The sequence below is a fragment of the Eubalaena glacialis genome, chromosome 13 (genome assembly GCF_028564815.1).
Source record: "Eubalaena glacialis isolate mEubGla1 chromosome 13, mEubGla1.1.hap2.+ XY, whole genome shotgun sequence".
Taxonomy (NCBI): Eukaryota; Metazoa; Chordata; class Mammalia; order Artiodactyla; family Balaenidae; genus Eubalaena; species Eubalaena glacialis.
In genome coordinates this window covers 24,378,876-24,399,571 of record NC_083728.1, presented here as the reverse complement: position 1 = coordinate 24,399,571, position 20,696 = coordinate 24,378,876, and the positions used below count along the sequence as shown (strand labels likewise).

Here is a 20,696-nt window from a genome sequence, read left to right as displayed (position 1 = left end):
GGCAAATCTACACAGACAGAAAGTAGATGAGTAGTTGGGAGTGAGGATGGGGGATGGGGAGGGTACAGAATTTCTTTCTGGAGGTGATGAAAATGGTAAAAAATGATCATGGTGACAGTTGCACAACTCTGTGAATATACTAAAACCATTGAATTGTATGCTTTAAATTGTAGGGTATGTGAACTGAATCTCAATAAAATCATTAAAAGGAAAAGAAAAGAAGCCAGCCATTTGAAGAACAGTTTAGGCAGAGGAAATAGCTATCATAAGGGCCTGGGACAGGCAGAAAGGGCCTGGGACAGTTCAGGACAGACAGGAGGCAGCATGATAAGCTTGGGGGCAGGAGCCCTTTGTCAGCCGTGGTAGGACCTTGGACTTTGTTCTAAGGGCAGTGGGAACATGTTGGATGGTATTTAAAAAGCAGAGTGGGACATGAGTTATTACATATATATTTAAAAAATACTTTAGCTGCTGAGGGGAGAATTTTGTGTGTGTTTGTGTTTGCCTGCTTGCATGTGGGCGTGGTGGCATGAAGTGGAAGTAGGGACACCCAGCAGGAGGCTGCTGCAGTGGTCTGGGTAAGGGACCCAGGCCGAGAAAACCTGGGTGAGCAGTGCACTTAGGGAGGGAGGAGAGGGAATAGGAGGTGAGGACTTGAGGTGACAGGGTATCATGGAAACAACGTGGATAACTGGGCCCTGCCTCAGCTTTTGGCAACCCAACCAAAAAACCAGTATTTATACAACACGGATTTCTGTAACTTGGATTTCAAGACCCAGGAAGCTTTCTTCTACTCCCTGCTGTCTTCTCCCTTTGCAGGAGACCACTGGGATGCTGCAGACCCAGCTCCAGGAGGCTCAGCGGGAGCTGGAGCAGGCAGCCCAGCAGCACAGAGACAGCCTTGCTGCCCTCCAGGAAGAGGGTGGCACGCTGCTGCAGGATAAGATAGACCTGCAGAAGCAGGTCCCTGCTCCTTTCTCCCAGCCCAGCAGCCCTTCCCCTGCACAGCCAGGCTCTCCCACTCCCCCTGGCAGGACGGGGGAACCTTGGCTGCCTGAGCCTGGGAGGGGGAGGGGAAGCCCCAGTACTGAGTGGAAAAGTGAAGGGTGCTCAGAGCTGCGCATGTGCCTCCCAGATCCCTGGGGTAGTTAGTAACCTCTCTCAGTGGGGACCACAGACCTCATATTTTCTTGGCAGCCCCATAGACCCAGCCTCCCCATAGATGCAGTATTTTTATACCAGATTGCTTTTCTTTCTCAAAATCCTATATCAGATGATGTTCGGATTGTTTATTTTTTAAAAAATACAATCACTTGCTCATCACTTGGCCTTTGGACAGAGTTACATTCAGCCGAGGTTTTTGTTTGTGCCTGCCTCTATACAGCATATGTGAGGCTGGGGAGACAGGGGACTAGGCTGAATGGTACTGGCAGAGGGAGGTGGTTAAGAACAGCATGTAAGGGTTGGCAGAACCTCCAGAGCTTTGAAAATGGGCTGGTGACTCTGGTAAACCTTGAAGGACCCTAAAGCCCTAGGTGAGAAGCATCCTCCCACCAACCTTTCTGCCCTTGGTCCTCATGCCCTTGACTTTCCAGGTGGAGGACTTGAAGTCTCAGCTGGTTTCCAAGGAAGACTGCCAGAGGTTGGTGGACCAGGAGGTTCAGGAGAAGCTGAGAGAGGCCCAGGAGTGTAGCCGAATTCAGAAGGAGCTGGAGAGAGAGAAAGCCAGGTAGGCTAGACAGGCCATGGAGTTGGCTTTTGCCTGTCTGGATCCAGGGGTCACTGTGAGGTTGACAGTTTGCTCAGGTCACCTAACCTCTCACATCTCCAGCTCTGGGTTGTACAGGTAGCTGTGTGGAGAGGGCATGGTCCTTGTCTCCAAAGCTCATGCTTCATTCATTTAGCAGATATTTAGAGAACACGTAGCACGCACCAGACACTATGCCAGGGGTTGGGGATATATTAAGGCAATAGAGTCTCTGCCTCAGTAGAATTTATAGTTTTGTGGGGAAGATGTTAATCAAATAACCCCCAAAGGAAAGTATTGCAGATTATGTTACCTGGAGTCTGAGGAGGGAGAAATCCTTTTGTTGATGAAACTAGAGGCAGGAAGACAAGGTAGGAGACTGGTACAATTGTCCAGATTAAGAGAACCAAAGCTGAACCGAGGTAGGGTCGTAGGGAAGGGGTTTAAGGGGTTTTAGGGGAGTTGGAATCAGTTATTTGTAGTCTTAGAGTGGACTCAGGTGGGATGAGGGGAGGATGCTGTGATGTGGTCAAGACTTCTAAGGGTGAATGGAGGTGCCATTCAGTGAGCTGGGGAACATAGTAGGGGTGACTGGTGGGAGGGGAGGTGCAGAGGGGATGGGAAGAATTGGACATGTTGAATTTGAGGTATTGTATAGATATTTCTGGAATTTGCCAGAGAAGAATAAACTGTGAAGTTGAAATGAAATATTGTATGCATGAAGGACCTAGGAGCACTCAGTAGGTGCTCAGTATATGGAGGCTTTTATTGTTATACTGGAATCATTATCATCACTGTTTCTATTAAGTATTAATGCTGTGTTAGAGCAGTCAGATGAGAAGGTAGTTCTTCATTCCCTGAGAGAATGGCCCAGCCCTCTGAACCCTCTCTTTTTAGCCTGACTCTGTCGCTGGCGGAAAAGGAACAGAGACTCCTTGTTTTACAAGAGGCTGACTCTGTTCGACAGCAAGAGCTGAGCTCCTTGAGCCAGGACATGCAGGAGGCCCAGGCAGGGCAGAAAGAGCTCAGCGCCCAGGTATTTCCCACCCCACTAAGAGCCCTCTTCCTTGGTGGAAACCTGCTTCTGGAGTCGGCAGGTGATTGCTCAGTCACGCTGGGACCTCAGCAGCCCCGGCAGGAGGGGGAAGCCAGGACCGGGCTGGGTGGGGCTTGGGAACCTGACTCAGAGTTGAGGACGGACCCTGTGGGGAACCTGATGGCCCAGAACACAGTGCCCAGAGCGGCAGAGCTCACGCAGGCCTGGTTCAAGCCCAGCCACTGCCAAGTGTGCCTGGTCTACCTGGCAAGACACAGCAGGGGGAAAAAGTATTAGTCCAGATCGGGTCAGCGGCAGCCTCTTGCTTCCAGGGACTCGGTCTGCTCACAGCAGGACCCCAGACCTTGTGCACAGAGGAAAGATGGAACCGGGAGGAGAATAATGAGGGAGTAAGAGCTAGACGTAGACTGCAGCAGATGAGGACCCAGGTCTGCTTGTTAGACGGTCCTGGGTGTGACTCCCAGCTCTACTGCTTCCTGGTTGTGCGAACATCACTGTATTCAACCATAAAACAAGGATGATAATTCTTAATCATTATAGGAATATATAAAGTGTCAGAACACAGTAAGCATTCAATAAATGGTAGCCATTATTATCGTGACTGGTCTTTTTAGGCTCAGTGTCAGCGTTTCAGGCAGATTTCTAATCATAGCAGGGAGCTGGCATAGCTGCCAGGGGGACCAGGGCCAAAGCCCATTTGCATAGGCCAGGCCCATGTGTCAGGAGTCTGTAGGTGGGCATGTAGGTCAGACCTAGGGTTACACTCATTCCGGAGCCCTCCCTTCCTGCTGGAGAGCTGAGCCTACTGAAATCCTCCCAACCCCAGTCAAGGTTTGCACAGGGATTGAGTGGGGTCAGGCCCGGGAGGGTCTGGGGAGAGGGTATCCATTCCCTGCTCAGAGTGACCATACTTCCTCTCTGGCAGGTGGAATTACTGAAGCAGGAGGTGAAGGAAAAGGAGGCTGACTTTCTGGCCCAGGAAGCACAGCTGCTGGAGGAGCTAGAGGCAGCTCGAGTAACAGAACAGCAGCTACGAGCTTCCTTGTGGACCCAGGAAACCAAGGCAGCCCAACTACAGCTGCGACTGCGCAGCGCGGAGAGCCAGCTGGAGGCCCTGTCAGTGGGACAGCAGCCTGGGCACCAGGCCCAGGTCCAGCTGGCCAGCCTCTGTTCTGTCTTGCAGCAGGCCCTGGGGTCTCCTTATGAGAGCGGGCTTGAGCTGAGTGGTGGGGGAGACTCGGCTTCCTCCCTCTGGGGCCCTGAGCCAGGTGAGGCAGCCACCCAGGAACGCAGTCCTTTGGTCAAAGCCAGGCCTTGCTCCCAGGGGAGAAGGAAAGGGAATGCAGTTCCTTAGGCAATACTCATCAAGGCCAAGGCCACAAACTCTGGGGTTAATTCAATCAGAGTTTGAACCCCAGCTCGGCCATTTGCTAGATGTGTGTCCTTGGGCAACTCACCTCTCCTCTTTGAATTTGATTTTCTCAACTATAAAATGAGGGTGTTAAGAGTACTTACCGGGACTTCCCTGGTGGCGCAGTGGTTAAGAATCCACCTGCCAATGCAGGGGACACGGGTTCGATCCCTGGTCCAGGAAGATCCCACATGCCGCGGAGCAACTAAGCCCGTGCGCCACAACTACTGAGCCTGTGCTCTGGAGCCTGTGAGCCACAACTACTGAGCCCGTGTGCCACAACTACTGAAGCCCACACGCCTAGAGCCCGTGCTCCGCAACAAGAGAAGCCACTGCAATGAGAAGCCCGCGCACTGCAACGAAGAGCAGCCCCCTCCATCCGCAGCTAGAGAAAGCCCGAGCGCAGCAACGAAGACCCAATGCAGCCAAAAATAAATAAATTAATTTTTTTTAGAAAAAGTACTTACCTCTTGGGATATTTTTAAGGAGTTAATGAGATGACAAATAAAATCATTCACACAGTTCCTGGCACTTATTAAATGCCTAACAAATGATAGCATTTTCTAGTGCACATCACAGTGCCTGGCACGTAGGTATGCAGACAGGGCATGATGAACAAACTGCTGAGAAGGGGTTCTTTGAGGAGAAGAGGGATGGGTGGGAAGGCCAAGGCGAGGTCTGGCTGTTTCTTTTCATAGTGCAGCCAGGTCAGGAGGTGTTTCCTCATTTTTTCAGATCAGAATGGAACTAGGATCCTCTTTAAGAGATGGCCCCTCCAGACGGCTCTCTCAGCCGAGGCGGTGGCGTCTGCCCTCCAGAAGCTTCACCAAGACCTGTGGAAGACGCAGCGGGCCCGGGTATGTGTCTCTGTTCTCCTTCCTCAGGCTCTTCACCTACGCCGAAAAAGACTTGTGAAGCACTTTGACCTGTTTTATTTCTGACGTAAAGTTGGGATGAGTTCCACCTCTATCACTTACTACCCGGCAACTGTGAATGAAGCATTTGGTTTCCTGGGCCTTGGTTTCACTAGTAAAGTAGGGCAGATCATGCCTGCCTCACAGGGCTGTGAGGAATAAATGAGTGAGGGACTCGAGTGAGCCCTGTAAACCGTGATACTCTGTATAGATCTGTGATACTGCTTGGCATCATTTTCCTCTCAGCCATGAATTGTTCTTGGTGCCAAGACCTCCAAGAAAAACCTGACAAATTGGGGATCACTGAGATTTGAGGTTGCCGTTTATAGGAACATTCTAGGCCTAAGACTGAACTAAATGTCCCCCAAATTCCACCTCACAGTGAACCCCTCAGTCAGTAAAAACTGAGTGTCACCTATATGCCAGCCACTCTGAGCTGGGGATACAAAAAGGAGAAAGACCTGCTCTCTGCCCTCAAGAAGGCTTGTGACAGGGCTGAGCAACCAGACTGCATCCTAAGATAAAGCAGAACTGATAAAAATAATTGGATCAATAACAGATGTACATGATAATAATAGGAAGAAGGGACAATTGGGAGGGTCAGAAGGAGGGAAGCAGTGACCTTTGAGCTAAGCTTTGAAGTAGGAGTTTGGGGAGAGGAGAGGTGACCCTGGGCTAAGACTTCAGCAGGACAGACAGACAAGTCAGAAGGGGAACCTAGGCTCCAGCCAGTTGGAGCAGACAGAGCCTGTCATCCCTTCCAGGAGCCAAATGCACATGAGTTCAGAGGTAAATAACCCAGCAATCTGAGAGTAGGTCCATGATGACAGACCCTGACAGAGGCTGAGGGAAGAGAGGGCTCGGGCCCTGGACTGGGGCGGCTTTGTGGAAGATGAGGAACTTGAGTTCCACACCCTTTCTTTCCCAGGATGATCTGAGGGATCAGGCCCGGAAGCTGGAACAGCGTCTCACTGATACAGAGGCTGAGAAGAACCAGATCCACACAGAGTTGCAGGCTCTGCAGAGACAGCTCTCCCAGAACCAAGAAGGTGAGAAGCTTAAGACAGGGGTGGGTTTGGGAGAGAAGAAAGAGGAAAGGAATGAAGCCCAGAGGGGTGGGATCAGGCCTGGGAGCCACTCCTTACTGCTTACCCACAACTGTGAGATTTACCTAGAGGCGTCTCCAAAGGGGCGATGACCCCCGTGAACTATTTTTTGTACTTTGCTTGGCCTTTGAGAGCCGTCCTGGAAGAAGGGATTAGGAGGAACAGATTTGGTGAACTGAGGGAAGTTGCTAGCTAGGCTTCTGTTTTTTCTGTGAAGATTTAAAAACTGGCAACCTAAGGTCAGGTCTATAAGAACACTGTAAAATTCTATGTCTTTCATCATTTATCAGTGTTACTTATTTTGTTATCTCCAACTGTGTTCTCAAATGATTAACCTTTGACAGCAGAAGGATTATGGGCTTGTTTGGGAGATAGGAAGAGGGGGGAATCTGGGGAGAAACTATCTGTGCCACAGCCAAGGAAAGGAGAGGGGAGGGTCTTGCGACTCAAGGCTCAACTGTAGAAGGGAAGAAGACAACGTGGGGAGTGGGTCTGGGTCTTAAAAGTATCCCAAACGGCTCCCTGAGAGCCACACACATACAGCTGGGTTCCGGTGCATTTTGCAGAAATGGAGGGCACCCAGCAGAGCAACCCTGGTCTCTAGGAACCTCTGCAAAATCATAGAATTAGGGACTGGAAAGGACCTCCAGCATCATCTAGCTCAACCCTGTCTGTCTGAATCCAAGGTTGAGAATCTGTGTGATCGGGATGGGAAGTGTTGGGATGATTGTCAGGCACTGCTGGAGCTGGGCAGCAGATGCAGACACGAGTCTGGAAGCAGCAGGGAGCCTAGACAGACAGGAGCAGCTGGCAGACGGGTGATGCCTCTATGAAAGTGGATGTAATTCTCTCCTTCTTGGCCTTTTCCTCCTTTGATTCTGTTCCCCATCTTCCATCTGCCTCTACATCCCTCTTTTCCTCCAATCATGGTTCTTCCTCCACTACCTCTCTTCCCAAAGAGAAATCCAAGTGGGAAGGAAAACAGAACTCCCTAGAATCTGAGCTGACGGAGCTACGTGAAACTGTGACATCCTTCCAGAGTCGCCTACGGCAAGCAGAGCTCCAGGGAATAGAAGCCCAGGTAAGGTGTTTCTGGTTTGGGGAAGGGGTTGCTTCAGGAGTAGTCCCTCAGGGCCCAGGATCGAGCCCATCCTGGCCCACGGTCGTACCCCATCGATATGTAGTGCCCAGCTTCCTTCAGCAGTGTCTCTGTTTCTCTGGCTCTCCCCACGTCCCTGAGGGCCATTATTAAGGCCCTAGTGAATCCTCCTTTAATTACTTTTTCTGAATTGAGGTTGAGATTTTCGTCCCTCGCCCTGAAGGACTAGCGTCTGGGATGACTCATTTGCACCAGGTTTTCCCCGCTGAGCATAGCAGAGCCCGGGGGTGTGGTAGGGATGTTCTTGTACAGGATCAGCCTAAGTGGAACACCCAGTTCCTTTTGCCCAAATCCTTGACAATGCTGGTGCCACAGAGGAAGGAAAGGAAGGGCCTGTGTTGGAGTGACGGTTTCAGGGAAGTATAGTTTAAGGTGGTTTTGTATCTTGTTTTCCAGAATGAGCGAGAGTTACTGCAGGCAGCCAAGGAGAACCTGACTGCCCAGGTGGAACATCTCCAAGCATCTGTGGCAGAAGCCAGGGCTCAGGCAAGCGCTGCCGGGGTCCTGGAGGAAGACCTGAGAACTGTGCGCTCAGCACTGAAACTGAAAAACGAGGAGGTGGAGAGTGAGCGTGAGCGAGCCCAGGCCCTGCAGGAGCAGGGCAAGCTGAAGGTGGCCCAGGGGAAGGCTTTGCAGGAGAATCTGGCTCGCCTGGCCCAGACCCTGTCTGAAAGAGAAGAGGAGGTGGAGACTCTGCAGGGAAAAATCCAGGCGCTGGAGAAGCAACGGGAAATGCAGAAGGCTGCTTTGGAAGTGCTGTCTCTGGACCTGAAGAAGAGGACCCAAGAGGTGGATGTGCAGCGAGAACAGATTCGGGAGCTGGAGGAGTGTAAGTCTGTTCTAGAGCATCTGCCCACGGCCGTCCAGGAGCAAGAGCAGAAGCTGACTCTGCAGAGGGAGCAGATCAAGGAGCTTGAGAAGGACCAGGAGGCGCAGAGGAACATCTTGGAGCATCAGCTTCTGGAACTTGAGAAGAAGGCCCAAGTGATTGAGTCCCAGAAAGGACAGATTCAGGACCTGAAGAAGCAGCTGGTTACAATGGAACGCCTGGCCCTGGAGCTAGAGGAAAACCGTCACAAAGTGGAATGCCAGCAAAAGGCGATCGAGGAGCTGGAGGGCCAGAGGGAAATGCAGAGGGTGGCTCTGACCCACCTTACACTGGACCTGGAGGAAAGGAGCCAGGAGCTGCAGGTGCAGGGCAGCCAGATCCAGGAGCTGGAGAGCCAGAGCACCCTCTTGGCAAGAGAGCTCCAGGAGAAGGACCAGGAGGTGACGTCCCAGCAAGACCAGATCAAGGAGCTGCAGAGACAGAAAGAGCATCTGACTCAGGACCTGGAGAGGAGGGAGCAGGAGATGGTGCTGCTGAAGGAAAGGATTCAGGTCCTGGAAGATCAGAGGACCCTGCAGACCAAGATCCTGGAGGAGGACCTGGAGCAGATCAAGCTGTCCCTGAGAGAGCGAGGCCGGGAGCTGGCCTCTCAGAGGCAGCTGATGCAGGAGCGGGCAGAGGAAGGGAAGGGCCAGAGTAAAGCTCAGCGAGGGAGCCTGGAGCACATGAAGCTGATCCTGCGTGATAAGGAGAAGGAGTTGGAATGCCAGCAGGAGCGTGTCCAGGAACTTCAGGAGCGCAAGGACCAGCTGGAGCAGCAGCTGCAGGGCCTACACAGGAAGGTGGGTGAGACCAGCCTACTCCTGACCCAGCGGGAGCAGGAGGTCGTGGTCCTGCAGCGGCACCTGCAGGAAGCCAGGGAGCAGGGGGAGCTGAAAGAGCAGGCACTTCAGGGCCAGCTGGACGAGGCCCAGAGGACGCTGGCCCGGAGTGCCCGGGAGCTCGAGGCCCTGCAGCACCAGCAGCAGCAGGCCCAGGGCCAGGAGGGGAACGCGAAGGAACAGGCGGGCTCACTGCAGCGAGCTCTGGAGCAGGCCCGCGCCACACTGAAGGAGTGCCAGGCTGAGCTTGAGGACGACAAGGAACAGGCGCGGAGGCTCCAGCAAGAGCTGGCGGTGGAGGGACAGCGGGTCCAGGCCCTGGAGGAGGTGCTGGGTGACCTAAGGGCCGAGTCTCGGGAGCAGGAGAAGGCTCTGCTGGCCCTCCAGCAGCAGTGCGCCGAGCGGGCCCAGGAGCATGCGGCGGAGGCCAGGACCCTGCGGGACAGCTGGCTGCAGGCAGAGGTGATGCTCCAGGAACGGGACCGGGAGCTGGAGGCCCTACGGGCAGATGGCCAGTCCTCCCAGTGTCGCGAGGAGGCTGCCTGGGGCCAGGCTGAGGCTCTGCAGGAGGCCCTCAGCAAGGCTCAGGCCGCCCTGCAGGAGAAAGAGCAGCATCTCCTTGGGCAGGCGGAGCTGAGCCGCAGCCTGGAGGCCAGCACGGCCACCTTGCAGGCTGCCCTGGACTCCTGCCAGGCACAAGCCCGGCAGCTGGAGGAGGCCCTGAGGAAGCGGGACGGTGAGATCAAGGACCAGGACCTCCAACACCAGGAGGCCGTGCGGCAGCTCCAGGAGGCACTTGCCCAGAGGGATGAAGAGCTGAGACACCAGAGGAGGCAGGGACAGCTGCTGGAGAAGCCTCTGGCCCAGCGGGGCCGAGAGGATGCGACCCAAGAGAAGCAGGAGCCGAGGCACGAGAGAGAAGAGGAAGAGACGAGGGGCCTTCGTGAGAGCCTGAGGGAGCTACGGTGGACTCTAGCCCAAAAGGAAGAGGAGATCCTGGAGCTGAGGGAGGCCCAGCCAAGGAAGGGTCTGGAGGACTCGCCCCCCAGCCACAGAGCCTCCCCAGGGGAGGAGCCGTCTTCCACCCTTGATTCCTCAGGGCCCAGGCTGCAGCGGGAGCTGGTGCGACTACAGGTGGCCCTGAGGCAGACGGAGGCTAGGGAGATCGAGTGGAGGGAGAAGGCCCAGGACCTGGCGCTGTCCCTGGCCCAGAGCAAGCCCAGCATCAGCAGTCTGCAGGAGGTAGCCCTGTTCCTGCAAGCCTCTGTCCTGGAGCGGGACTCGGAACAGCAGAGGCTGCAGGTGAGTCACCCCGTGGGTGGTAAGGGCTGGGGCAGAGCCCGGTCTGCCTGGGCTCCGGGACCGTCTGCACCTCAGGGTGTGAGAAAGCTGAGGTCACGAGCACCTCAACACAGTGGAATCCAGGTTACTGTGCTAGTGCGGTGGGGGAAGATGTGGCATCCACAGTCCCTGCCCTCCTAGAGCTGATGGTCTAGTGGAAAAGCAATTATAATGCAGTGCCTAATTAGGATTGGTGCCTGACACGTGAAGTTTCGTGTGCTCTGAGCACACTGGAGGGACCACCCCACCTTTCCTGGTAGAAGTGGTGTTTAAGATTAGATCTGAAGGGACCAGTAAGGAAATAGCCAAGCACAGGTTGGGGGAGGGAGGGGAAGAAGGAGAAGAGAGAGCGTGGAGTATCTGTGAGGGAGTTCAGGCTGCCTGGGACAGAGAAGAGGCTCTGGCAAGAGAAGAGAGGACAGCAGGGGGCCATCATTTAGGGCGTGTCAGCATGTTAAGGACCTGGGTGACCAGTGGGAAGTGGATGAAGGGTTTGGGGCAGGGGAGTGACACGATCAGATATATAGTTCAGAAAGATGGCTCAGGCTGCCGGGGGAGCAACTGTAGACCTGGGGAGACTGACCAGGAGGCTGTAATGGGAGTCGGTGGACAGGTGGTGACCTGAGATAGGAAGTGTGGATGGAGACACGTGGGTGGGCCTAGAGGTTCACAGGATTTCCAGCAGGTGATTGCCCAAGAGATGAAGGGAGTAAAGAAAAGACAGAAAGAAATCAAAGGCAGCGCCCAGGTTTCTGCTCACTGGAATAAAGGCAGGTTTGGGGAAGTGGGGTGGAATAGTGAGTTCAGTTTGGGAACGGAGCGAGGTACCTATGGGGCCAAGCAAGCAGACACATCAGTGGGCAGATCTGCTAACGTGATCCGAAGTTAAAGCGTGAGGTTGAGGCTAGGGGCAGAGCCTCTGGAGTTGTCAGCAGTCAGGAGAAGTGGGCTCCTCTAGGTGGGATGTTGAGTGACAGAGGAAGTGACCTTAGGGTCTAACCTTTAGCCTCAGGTCACGGCCACGTCTCAGTCATCTTTGCACCCTGCACTGAGCGCAAGGTCTGCAGAGTGGGCAATCAGGAAAGCTGGGCTGACTACTGGACATAGTATTATCTCTTTTGCCAAGAGGAACCCAGCCCATTTTTCCTGGGAAGTTGACTCTATATCCTGGTCCCTTGACCTGAGGTGAGCCCTAGAGAACCCCCTCCCTCAATTCAGACACACGACCCTGCAGGGACTTGCCTTCTGGGAGCCCCAAAAGCTCTGCTCTGGTTAAAAGGCAATATGCAGACAAGGGGTTACATTTATGAGCTTTGGAGTCGAGTTCTTGGATTTGAAATACAGTTCTGCAGTTTATTAGCTGTGTGACCTGAAGTAAGTGCTTTTACTTCTCTGGCTCTTGGTTCTCTCATTGATAAAATACAGAATGATAGTACCAGCCCCATAGAGCCATTCTGAGTCCAAAAAGCGATAATGTGAATAAAGTGCACAGGAAAAAGGCGTTCAGTAAGTGGGACTCCTTTCCTGTTTCCAGGCCTGTTCTTACGGGCACAGAAAAAGTCAGATACGTAGGTGGGTGGGAAGGCACTTCCTGTCCATACTTTTGAGTTACTGAGCAGTATTTACTCAGTAATGAAGCTCAGGTCAGGGTCCTCCCATTCCCAGAACACTCAAGGACACCTTTCAGAAACAGCCCTTCATCACAGTAGCATCATTTTTTAAAATCGAAGTATAGTTGATTCAGTTATATATATATAAGGAGATATATTCTTTTTCAGATTCTTTTCCCTTATAGGTTATTACAAGATGTTGAATATAGTTTCCTGTGCTATAAAGTAGGTCCTTGTTGTTTATCTACTTTATATATAGTAGTGTGTGTATGTTAATCCCAAATTCCTAATTTATCCCTCCTCCCCCTTTTCCCTTTGGTAACCGTAAGTGTGTTTTCTACGTCCATGAGTCTATTTCTGTTTTGTAAATAAATTCGTTGGTATCATTTTTTTTTAGATTCCACATATACCTGATACCATATGATATTTGTCTTTGTCTGGCTTACTTCACTTAGTATGATAATCTCTAGGTCCATCCATGTTGCTGCAAATGGCATTATTTCATTCTTTTTTATGGCTGAGTAGCATTCCATTGTTATTTACTGCCTCTTCTTTATCCATTCATCTGTCAATGGACATTTATATAGTAGCATCATTTTTACTTTTTTTTTTTTTTATAAATTTATTTATATTTATTTTTGGCTGTGTTGGGTCTTCGTTTCTGTGCAAGGGCTTTCTCTAGTTGCGGCGAGCGGGGGCCACTCTTCATCGCGGTGCGCGGGCCTCTCACTGTCGTGGCCTCTCCTGTTGCGGAGCACAGGCTCCAGACACGCAGGCTCAGTAGTTGTGGCTCACGGGCCCAGTTGCTCCGCGGCATGTGGGATCTTCCCAGACCAGGGCTCGAACCCGTGTCCCCTGCATTGGCAGGCAGATTCTCAACCACTGCGCCACCAGGGAAGCCCTAGTAGCATCAGTTTTTACTTTAAGCAATTTACATGCCAGGAACTGTTACTCTCACTTTCTTCTACAACAACACTGAGAAGTAGGAATGGTTATTATCTTCATTTTATAGTTGAGGAACGGCAGTTAAGAGAGGTTAAGTAACTTGTCCAAGGTCATCCAGCTAGTAAAGGGCAGAACTAGGGTTAGACCTAAGCAGGCTGGCCTCGTACTACTAAGGCTCCTTCTCTCTCCCAGACAGCCTCCACCCACACGTGTACCTTCCGTTCCTCTTCTCTGTCCTCTTGACCTTTACCACTTATGAACCCTAGGGTGCCTAGAAAATATCTAGCACTAGTCTTCCCATTTATCTAAAGGGGTTTAATCCCAGAGGCTTAATCTACGCTTCACGTGGTCTTTTTGTGTGTGTGTGTGTGTGTGTGGCCGCGCCTCCCGGCATGTGGGATCTTAGTTCCCTCACCAGGGATCAAACCCACGCCCCCTGCATTGGGAGTGTGGAGTCTTTACCACTGGACCACCAGGGAAGTCCTCATTGTGGTCATTTTACAAACGAGGTAATTGGGGTTTGGAGAGAGCTCATGTCTTGACCCAAGTCATATAGCCAGTACGTGGTGACACAATACCCGGCTCTACGTGATTCCTGAGTCCATGCTCTTTCCACAACACCTAGTGCTCCCAATTGTCGCTTAGCTTAGGGGAGATCTAAAACGGGAGTTCCCCGGTGGCCTAGTGGTTAGGGTCTCACTGCCGTGGCCCTGGTTCAATCCCTGGTCAGGGAACTAAGATCCCACAAGCCACGCGGCGCGGCCAAAAAAATAAAAATAAAAATAAAATAAAATAAATAAAGAAAATGAGACAGGTTTTAGCCTAGTCCACCATGTGTCCTTGGGAAGATCCCTCTCTGCTCCTTTGTTTTATCCACCTGTAAAATGAAAGTTATCCACTAGAATAGCTCAGAGGTGCCAGGAAAAGTAAGACTATAACCTGATGAGAAAATTGTTGAGGACGGACGGTGGAGTGGGTCTTGATAAGAGGTCGTCATGGTGTGACTCACCCCAGGATGAGTTGGAGCTCAGCAGACAAGCTCTGGAGAAGGAGCGACTCCACAACCCAGGCCTGACCAGCCGAGCAGAACGGGGGCCCAGAGGAGACCCCGGCGCCCAGCTGGGAGAGGTGAGCTGGGGGCCTGGTGGGCACAGATGGCCCAGGAGGGAGCGCCTGTCCAGGGGCTTGTCCCCTTCCCCTGGGAATTGGGTCCCTGAAGCCCAGACCTGCCAGGTTAGTCCTTTGCCCTCTATCTGTTCCCCACCTGTCTGAGGGGCTGCCCGGGTGAGACTGACAGGTCTCTCCTTCAGGTCTCGGGGGCGAAAACTGAGCCGAGTCCTGAGCTGGAGGAGAAGCAGCTCTGGGAGCAGAGGCTTGAACACCTGCAGCGAGCAGTGGCGCGGCTGGAGGTTGACCGAAGCCGACTGCAGCACCACAATGCCCAGCTGCGGACCACCCTGGAGCAGGTGGGTGACTCCTGTCCTCAGCTCCCTCCCCGGTCCGCTGGGCATGCCTCTCCACTTCTCATGCAGCCCCCAGAGCAGGGGTTAGTAAACTATAGCCCAGGGGCCAAATACGGCCTACTGCCCGTTTCTGAAAATAAAGCTGTTTGGAGACACTGCAGTAGTTGTGACAGAGATCGAATGGCCCACAGCGCCTAAAATACTACAGAAAAGGTTTGCCGGCCCTGCTTCAAAGGCTCGGGAGGCTGGCCCCACCTCCTCTGCCGCAGCAGCACTTTGCACTCAGGGCTGCCCCAGCAAGTGCTCTCCTCAGCCCAGTTCAGCTTCCCATGGCTGCTGGCCCCTTACACTTGCCCCACCCTCACACCGGCCTCCTCTCAAAAAAGGTGGCTCTGCTCCAGAACTAGAGCCAAGCCCAGCCCTGACTTCTCACTCGCATCTTGGCAGGTGGAGCGAGAGCGGAGGAAACTAAAGAGGGATTCCCTGCGAGCATCGCGGGCGGGCGTCCTGGAGGGCAGTGAAGCCACGGCACCATCACCCACCCAGCAGGTTTGTCTATTTCATTGACTGCAGCCTCAGGAGAGCCCAAGCCCAGCCACTAGAAACAGCCCTCTGCCGTGCATATCCCAGGCTCCCCTTGCAAGGGGAGGAGCCACTCCAGCCAGTCCGTAGGGCCCCTCCTGACCGGGCTCTGCCCCACCCAGCACTGTCCCTGACCCGGGGAAGGAAGCCCAACATCAGTGGGCGTGGCTGGAGTCAGCCTTGCATTCTGAGGAACCCAGCCTTCAGTGATACGCAGTCCACCTGCCCCCCAAACCAGTGCTTCAGGCTCCCAGGAGCAGGCCTCATGGGGCTTCTGGTCTCTCCCTGCATGTAGGTGTTGGGTGGTGCTTCCCAGACCTGGTGCTTCCAGGAGCTTGATAGCAGCTTTGTGGACCTTTTAGACTTCCTTGCCCTTTGCAATACTGAATTTACAAGATATGGGTCCAAGGTATTTCCTGGGGCCAGAAGGATCTGGGGGAAGACACCACAAACCAGCACTCTTTTAGCTGAGTTATGCCCGTCAGTAGACAGCCCTGGGGCCTGGCAGGTAGGGACTGTTTCTGGTGGCTGAGCACCTCCTAACCCTCCATCCCCCTTCCTTTAAGGAAAGCTTCCCAAGGGACAGGCCCCTTATCTTACTTCCCCTCTGCATCCTTAGCTCACAGACCAGGGCTAGCACGAAGCAGGTGTGTGCTGAACTTTAAATGAAGAGGTACCTCAAAGAAGCCAGTCCCATACAAGCCTTTGGGACGTTTGGCCTCAGATCTCCATTGGGTTGGTTTGGGCCCTCTGGGGCTTCTCCTTGCCACAGGGCCATGGTGCCCCAGAGAGTTCAATCTGAGTTCAGGCACTTCTGGCCCATAGCCCTTGCCCTGGTCCCCAGGATTGTGAGGAGGCCTGCACAAACCCTGGTGGAAGGCCTGTTCCAACAGGAATGGCATTTGTCTTCCACAGGATGGAAGAGGAGGACAGAAGGGCTCCTCAGATGCCAGGCACATGGCTGAACTGCAGAAAGAGGTACGTTCTGGAAGGATCCATTTTCTAAGCCCCTTTTCCCTCCCTTGCACTCAGGCAGCAAGGCTTTGGTGTCTGCTATGTGCTTGGCCCTTTGTGCACCTCCAGCAGGGAGAGGGGAAATAGTTCCTGCCTAGAGAACTTCAGTCCTCGTGGGAGGCAAGCAGGGCCCTGTCTCAACTCCACCTCCCACACTGAGTGGACTTAACCTCCCACGTGCTTAGGGTGGGACTGGGGAAGAAAGCACACTCCAGGCCCCAGACCTCCTACTTAGGAAAGAAAAGGAAAAGGCAAAGGAGCAGATGAAGATTCTAAGAGGACAGACTAAAGCAAGCAGAAGCATCCTGGCCTCCTCTGCCCTCATGTGCACCCAGCACACCAGGCAGAGTTGCCTGGCACCAGCGCCAGGATCCATACCCTAGAGCTCAGGTCAAGCTCAGGGAAACTGTATAAAGTGCCTTCTTGCCTCTTAGGCCTCCACTAAAGGTTCACCCTGTCTTTCAAGGCCCAGGAGTAACTAGAACTGTGGAATTTTGATTTCTGAGCCTGTTTCAGAAATCAGTAGTCACTACTGGCAGGGCCTGACTATATAGCTAGACCTAAGCTATTACTTTGAATTCTCTTAAACTCATACAAACCAATCGCTGAGACAGGGCCCAGACTAGGGGGAGGCAAGACAGGCCTCACTGTTGACCTGGAGCTCCTCCTTAAATTTTGCACCCTAGTCCTAGGAGCATCTGTTGCCCCACCCTAGTCCTGGATGTGCCCTGACCTCCCAATAACTTCACCTCCTGGGGGCCTCAGTATACTCATCTTGAGAAATGGATCAATCAGTGATTCTCAACCCTGGCTGCACGTTAGAACCACCTGGGGAGCTTTGAAAAAAATACTGATGCTCAGGCCTCACACCTGTCTAATTAAGTCAGAAAATTTCTTAAAACCTTCCAAAAGGGGCACGATGGAGCTTTCTGCAGGGATTAAAGCATTCTGTATCTTGATTGAGATAGTGGTTATATATGGGTATGTATGTTATGAAATTGGTCAAAATGTACTTAAAATCTGGGCATTTTATTACATGTAAACGTGTGAATAGTCTGGGTTTTGTTTTGTTTTTTTAATTAATTTATTTATTTACTTTTGGCTGCATTGGGTCTTCGTTGGGTTGCACGGGCTTCTCATTGCAGTGGCTTCTCTTGTTGCGGAGCACGGGCTCTAGGCTCGAGGGCTTTAGTAGTTGTGGCTCTCGGGCTCTAGAGCACAGGCTCAGTTGTAGCACACGGGCTTAGTTGCTCCCCAGCATGTGGGATCTTCCCGGACCAGGGCTCGAACCCGTGTCCCCCGCATTGGCAGGCGGATTCTTAACCACTGCGCCACCCGGGAAGCCCTGGTTGGTTTTTTTTAAGCTCTCTCTCTGAGTCTCCTGTGCAGCCAGGGTTGACAATCACTGGATTCTCTGATTCCCAGCAGCCCTTCCCCCAAACGCTGTAAAGCCTGATCCTGAGATTCGTGGGTGAGGTGTTCATTCAAACGCTGGTCTGACAGGAGCCACAGGAGCCGAGCAGGAAGGGTTGGGGCAGCTTCGAGGCCCTCCACTGCTCTCACCCTCTTGGTTTTCCTGCCCCCCAGGTGGCCCTGCTGCGAGCCCAGCTGGCCCTGGAGCGGAAGCAGAAGCAGGACTACATCGCCCGCTCAGTGCAGACGAGCCGCGAGCTGGCGGGCCTGCACCACAGCCTCTCTCACTCCCTCCTCGCCGTGGCCCAGGCCCCCGAGGCCACTGTCCTGGAGGCCGAGACCCGGAAGCTAGATGAGTCCCTGACTCAAAGCCTGACATCCCCTGGGCCGGTCCTGCTGTGCCCCAGCCCCAGCGCTGCTCAAGGCGCCTCCAGGTAGCAGCTGCAGCGAGGGCAGGACACGGGCCAGCCAGGGAGCACACAGACAGACAGATGGCCGTAGAGCGGGTTGTGGCCCCTCCACACAGCTGCTGTTTGCCAAAGAAAATTCTGACTCCGTTACCCAGCCTGGGAGCCCCAGGTCAGCTGGCATTCCCAGGAAGAGGGAGGGAAAGCTACACGGCTGGGGGAAGGCCCTGACTCAATGGGAATGAGGCACATCACACTTGCTGCCGGCCCGCAGTCACCCAGAGAGCGCCTTGCCCTGGCCAAGGGGCGTCTGCTGCCTCTCGCCTAGAACTCATTATCCAGCACTTCACCCTCTCGGACACCTCCCCCTTCAGCAATAAACCCTGGGTCTTTGCATTTGTTCTCTGCTGCTATCTCTACTGTGTAGCTGGGCAACAGCCGTACATCAAGGGCATCTATTAAGGAAGAATTCACTGAAGATTCCTGTCAGGTGGCATGCATTTGTCATCTGCCTGCATTCTGCTAGAGAAGGGCTACAGAAGATACACAAGACAAAGCCCCTGCCCACAGGAAGCTTGAGCCCAATTGACAATAACAAGCAGATGAGTCAGAGACAGTTGTGTGTGCTGCCTGGAAGTGCTGTAGAAATTCCAGGGGCTGAGGCAGGATGGCATGAACTGGCCCTTGGTGGCTGGAGAGGAGTTGGGAGGGTTGCTAAGCATACTGGTGAGAAGACTGGTCTGCCTTAGCAGGGTGTGTTTGCGCTGAGGGATGAGTCGGGAGGGAGAGGAGGGAGAGGAGGGAGGGCCTTGTGATCTAGATTTGAACTCATGGATAATGAGGAACCATCATATGTTCTTGACTTAAAACATGTTCTGGGGACTTCAAAAACACTGAGTTGGCTTTTGGCTAAAGTCAGCCTCTTGAGTTCAGAAGTTCTATCTGGCTTCATTCCCCTTCTGCGCTGGGTGAAAGGCCTCGGGGTGTCCCTTTCTGGGCATATCAGCTGCAACCGACTGTGGCCCCCTGTAGTCCAGCTATAGGTCAAGCCAGGAAGGAGGATGGAGTGTGGCAGGACTTGTCACTTATGGCCTGGCCCTGGTTTAGGCAGTGTACAGGCTTAAGACCTATTGTTGGCAACTTCCTCAAAGCCTAAGAGAGAACAGTTTTCTTTAAAGAAGCAGGCATGGGACTTCCCTGGAGGTCCAGTGGGTAAGACTCTGCAGTCCCAATGCTGGGGGCCCAGGTTCGATCCCTGGTCGGGGAACTAGATCCCGCATGCATGCCGCAACTAAGAAGTCTGCTGCAACTATGAGCCCACATGCTGCAACTATGAGCCCACATGCCGCAACTGAAAAAAAAAAAATCCCGCATGCCGCAACTAAGACCTGGGGCAGCCTAAATTAATTAATTAATTTTTAAAAATATATATAGGGCTTCCCTGGTGACACAGTGGATAAGAATCTGCCTGTCAATGCAGGGGACACGGATTCAATCCCTGGTCCGGGAAGATCCCACATGCCGCAGAGCAGCTAAGCCCGTGTGCCACAACTACTGAGCCTGTGCCCTAGAGCCCGTGAGCCACAACTACTGAAGCCCGCGAGCCACAACTACTGAAGCCTGCGTGCCTAGAGCCCGTGCTCCACAACAAGAGAAGCCACCGCAATGAGAAGCCCGCACACCACAACGAGACAAAGACCACGTGCAACAACGAAGACCCAACACAGCCAAAAAATAAATAAAAAATAATGATAATAAAAATTTTAAAAATAAAATAAAGAAGCAGGCATGACCTTCTTCCAGCCCTCCAACCGTAATCTGTGATTCCTCTTACCTAGGCATGGGGATGGAGCTAAGGCCGGCTAAGAATGTGGGAGTTTAGGAGCAGCACCACGGTCCCCCAGACCTACTTACCCTGGGCTCAGGCCCCATTATATCCCGTCACACCACACAGAGTGGGAAGGGGACTGTTCACAACTGCTGGAGCTTGGTTCCAAAGCCCATGCGTGGGACTCCACACAGATGCTTAGTAAAAAACAGTTTAAAACCCCCAGAGCTAAATCTGGGGCCCCCAAGATGCCAGCTGGTCCCTGCCTCTAGTCACATCCCTGTGGCTCAGAATCCTTACCTGGCCTTTTCGATGCTAGGAGTTCTCAGGGACAAACGAGATTTCTCTGGGTTCCTTACCTTTTTTGGTCCCCCAACTCTGGTTCTGTAGCTTAGAGCCTGACAGAGGGACCCTGTTGTTTACCTTGGAGTTTCTTCTGAGTTCCATTATCTGTAGGTTGTAAGCCAAGGCCTTAAGCCCCACACACCTTCTGGGAGCAGGGAGAGAGCTTTCAGCAGATGAAAGGCATTTTAGAGGCAGCCAAGCAAGGTCTTCATTCAGTAATAAACTAATCTATATCTGCTCCTCACTCCCCATCCAACCCTCAGTAGCCCCTCACCCCCACTCTAGACCTCAGGCTAGGGCCTCCCCTCCCCACCAGATATTTGGTCAGGGTTAGTCTTCAAGTGGAGACTACGATCTTGCTCTCACATTCTTAGCTTGTGGATGATTTTCTGCTCCAACTTCCTAAAATACACTTTCTTTGACCAATAGTAGGATCATCTGTTTGGAGGGTCCCACCAGTAACAGAGCCAACTGCGCTTCTTATCAGCTCCAAACCCAAAGAGAGAGACCTGACTTGGAGAAGCATGAAGGAAAGAATATGGGTCTTCCAGGCAGGACCCAGCCTTGCCCCAAGGCATCAGGCCAGAGCTCCCTTTCCTTCTCTTTGTCACATGCAACAGGGCATAACCAGAGCAGTGAATCCA

At 53.0% G+C, this 20,696-nt stretch overlaps 1 protein-coding gene across 6 annotated transcripts in view; it reads left to right on the top strand.

The window, feature by feature from the left end:
* CEP250 (centrosomal protein 250) overlaps positions 1–19,657 on the top strand; it is a 50,409-nt gene extending 30,752 nt beyond the window's left edge. For 5 of the 6 annotated variants that reach the window (XM_061208176.1, XM_061208173.1, XM_061208174.1 and 2 more), the window contains 13 exons: positions 820–963; positions 1,596–1,729; positions 2,645–2,783; positions 3,730–4,072; positions 4,951–5,072; positions 6,058–6,178; positions 7,195–7,316; positions 7,791–10,406; positions 14,015–14,128; positions 14,311–14,466; positions 14,911–15,012; positions 15,961–16,023; positions 17,647–18,275. In XM_061208176.1, coding sequence (XP_061064159.1) covers positions 820–963; positions 1,596–1,729; positions 2,645–2,783; positions 3,730–4,072; positions 4,951–5,072; positions 6,058–6,178; positions 7,195–7,316; positions 7,791–10,406; positions 14,015–14,128; positions 14,311–14,466; positions 14,911–15,012; positions 15,961–16,023; positions 17,647–17,910 — 4,440 coding nt within the window. In that variant the 3' untranslated portion in view covers positions 17,911–18,275. Of the gene's footprint in view, positions 1–819; positions 964–1,595; positions 1,730–2,644; positions 2,784–3,729; positions 4,073–4,950; positions 5,073–6,057; positions 6,179–7,194; positions 7,317–7,790; positions 10,407–14,014; positions 14,129–14,310; positions 14,467–14,910; positions 15,013–15,960; positions 16,024–17,646; positions 18,276–19,359 lie in introns of those variants that run through there. The other variant, XR_009703154.1, reaches the window with a different exon arrangement.
* Positions 19,658–20,696: the final 1,039 nt, after the last annotated feature.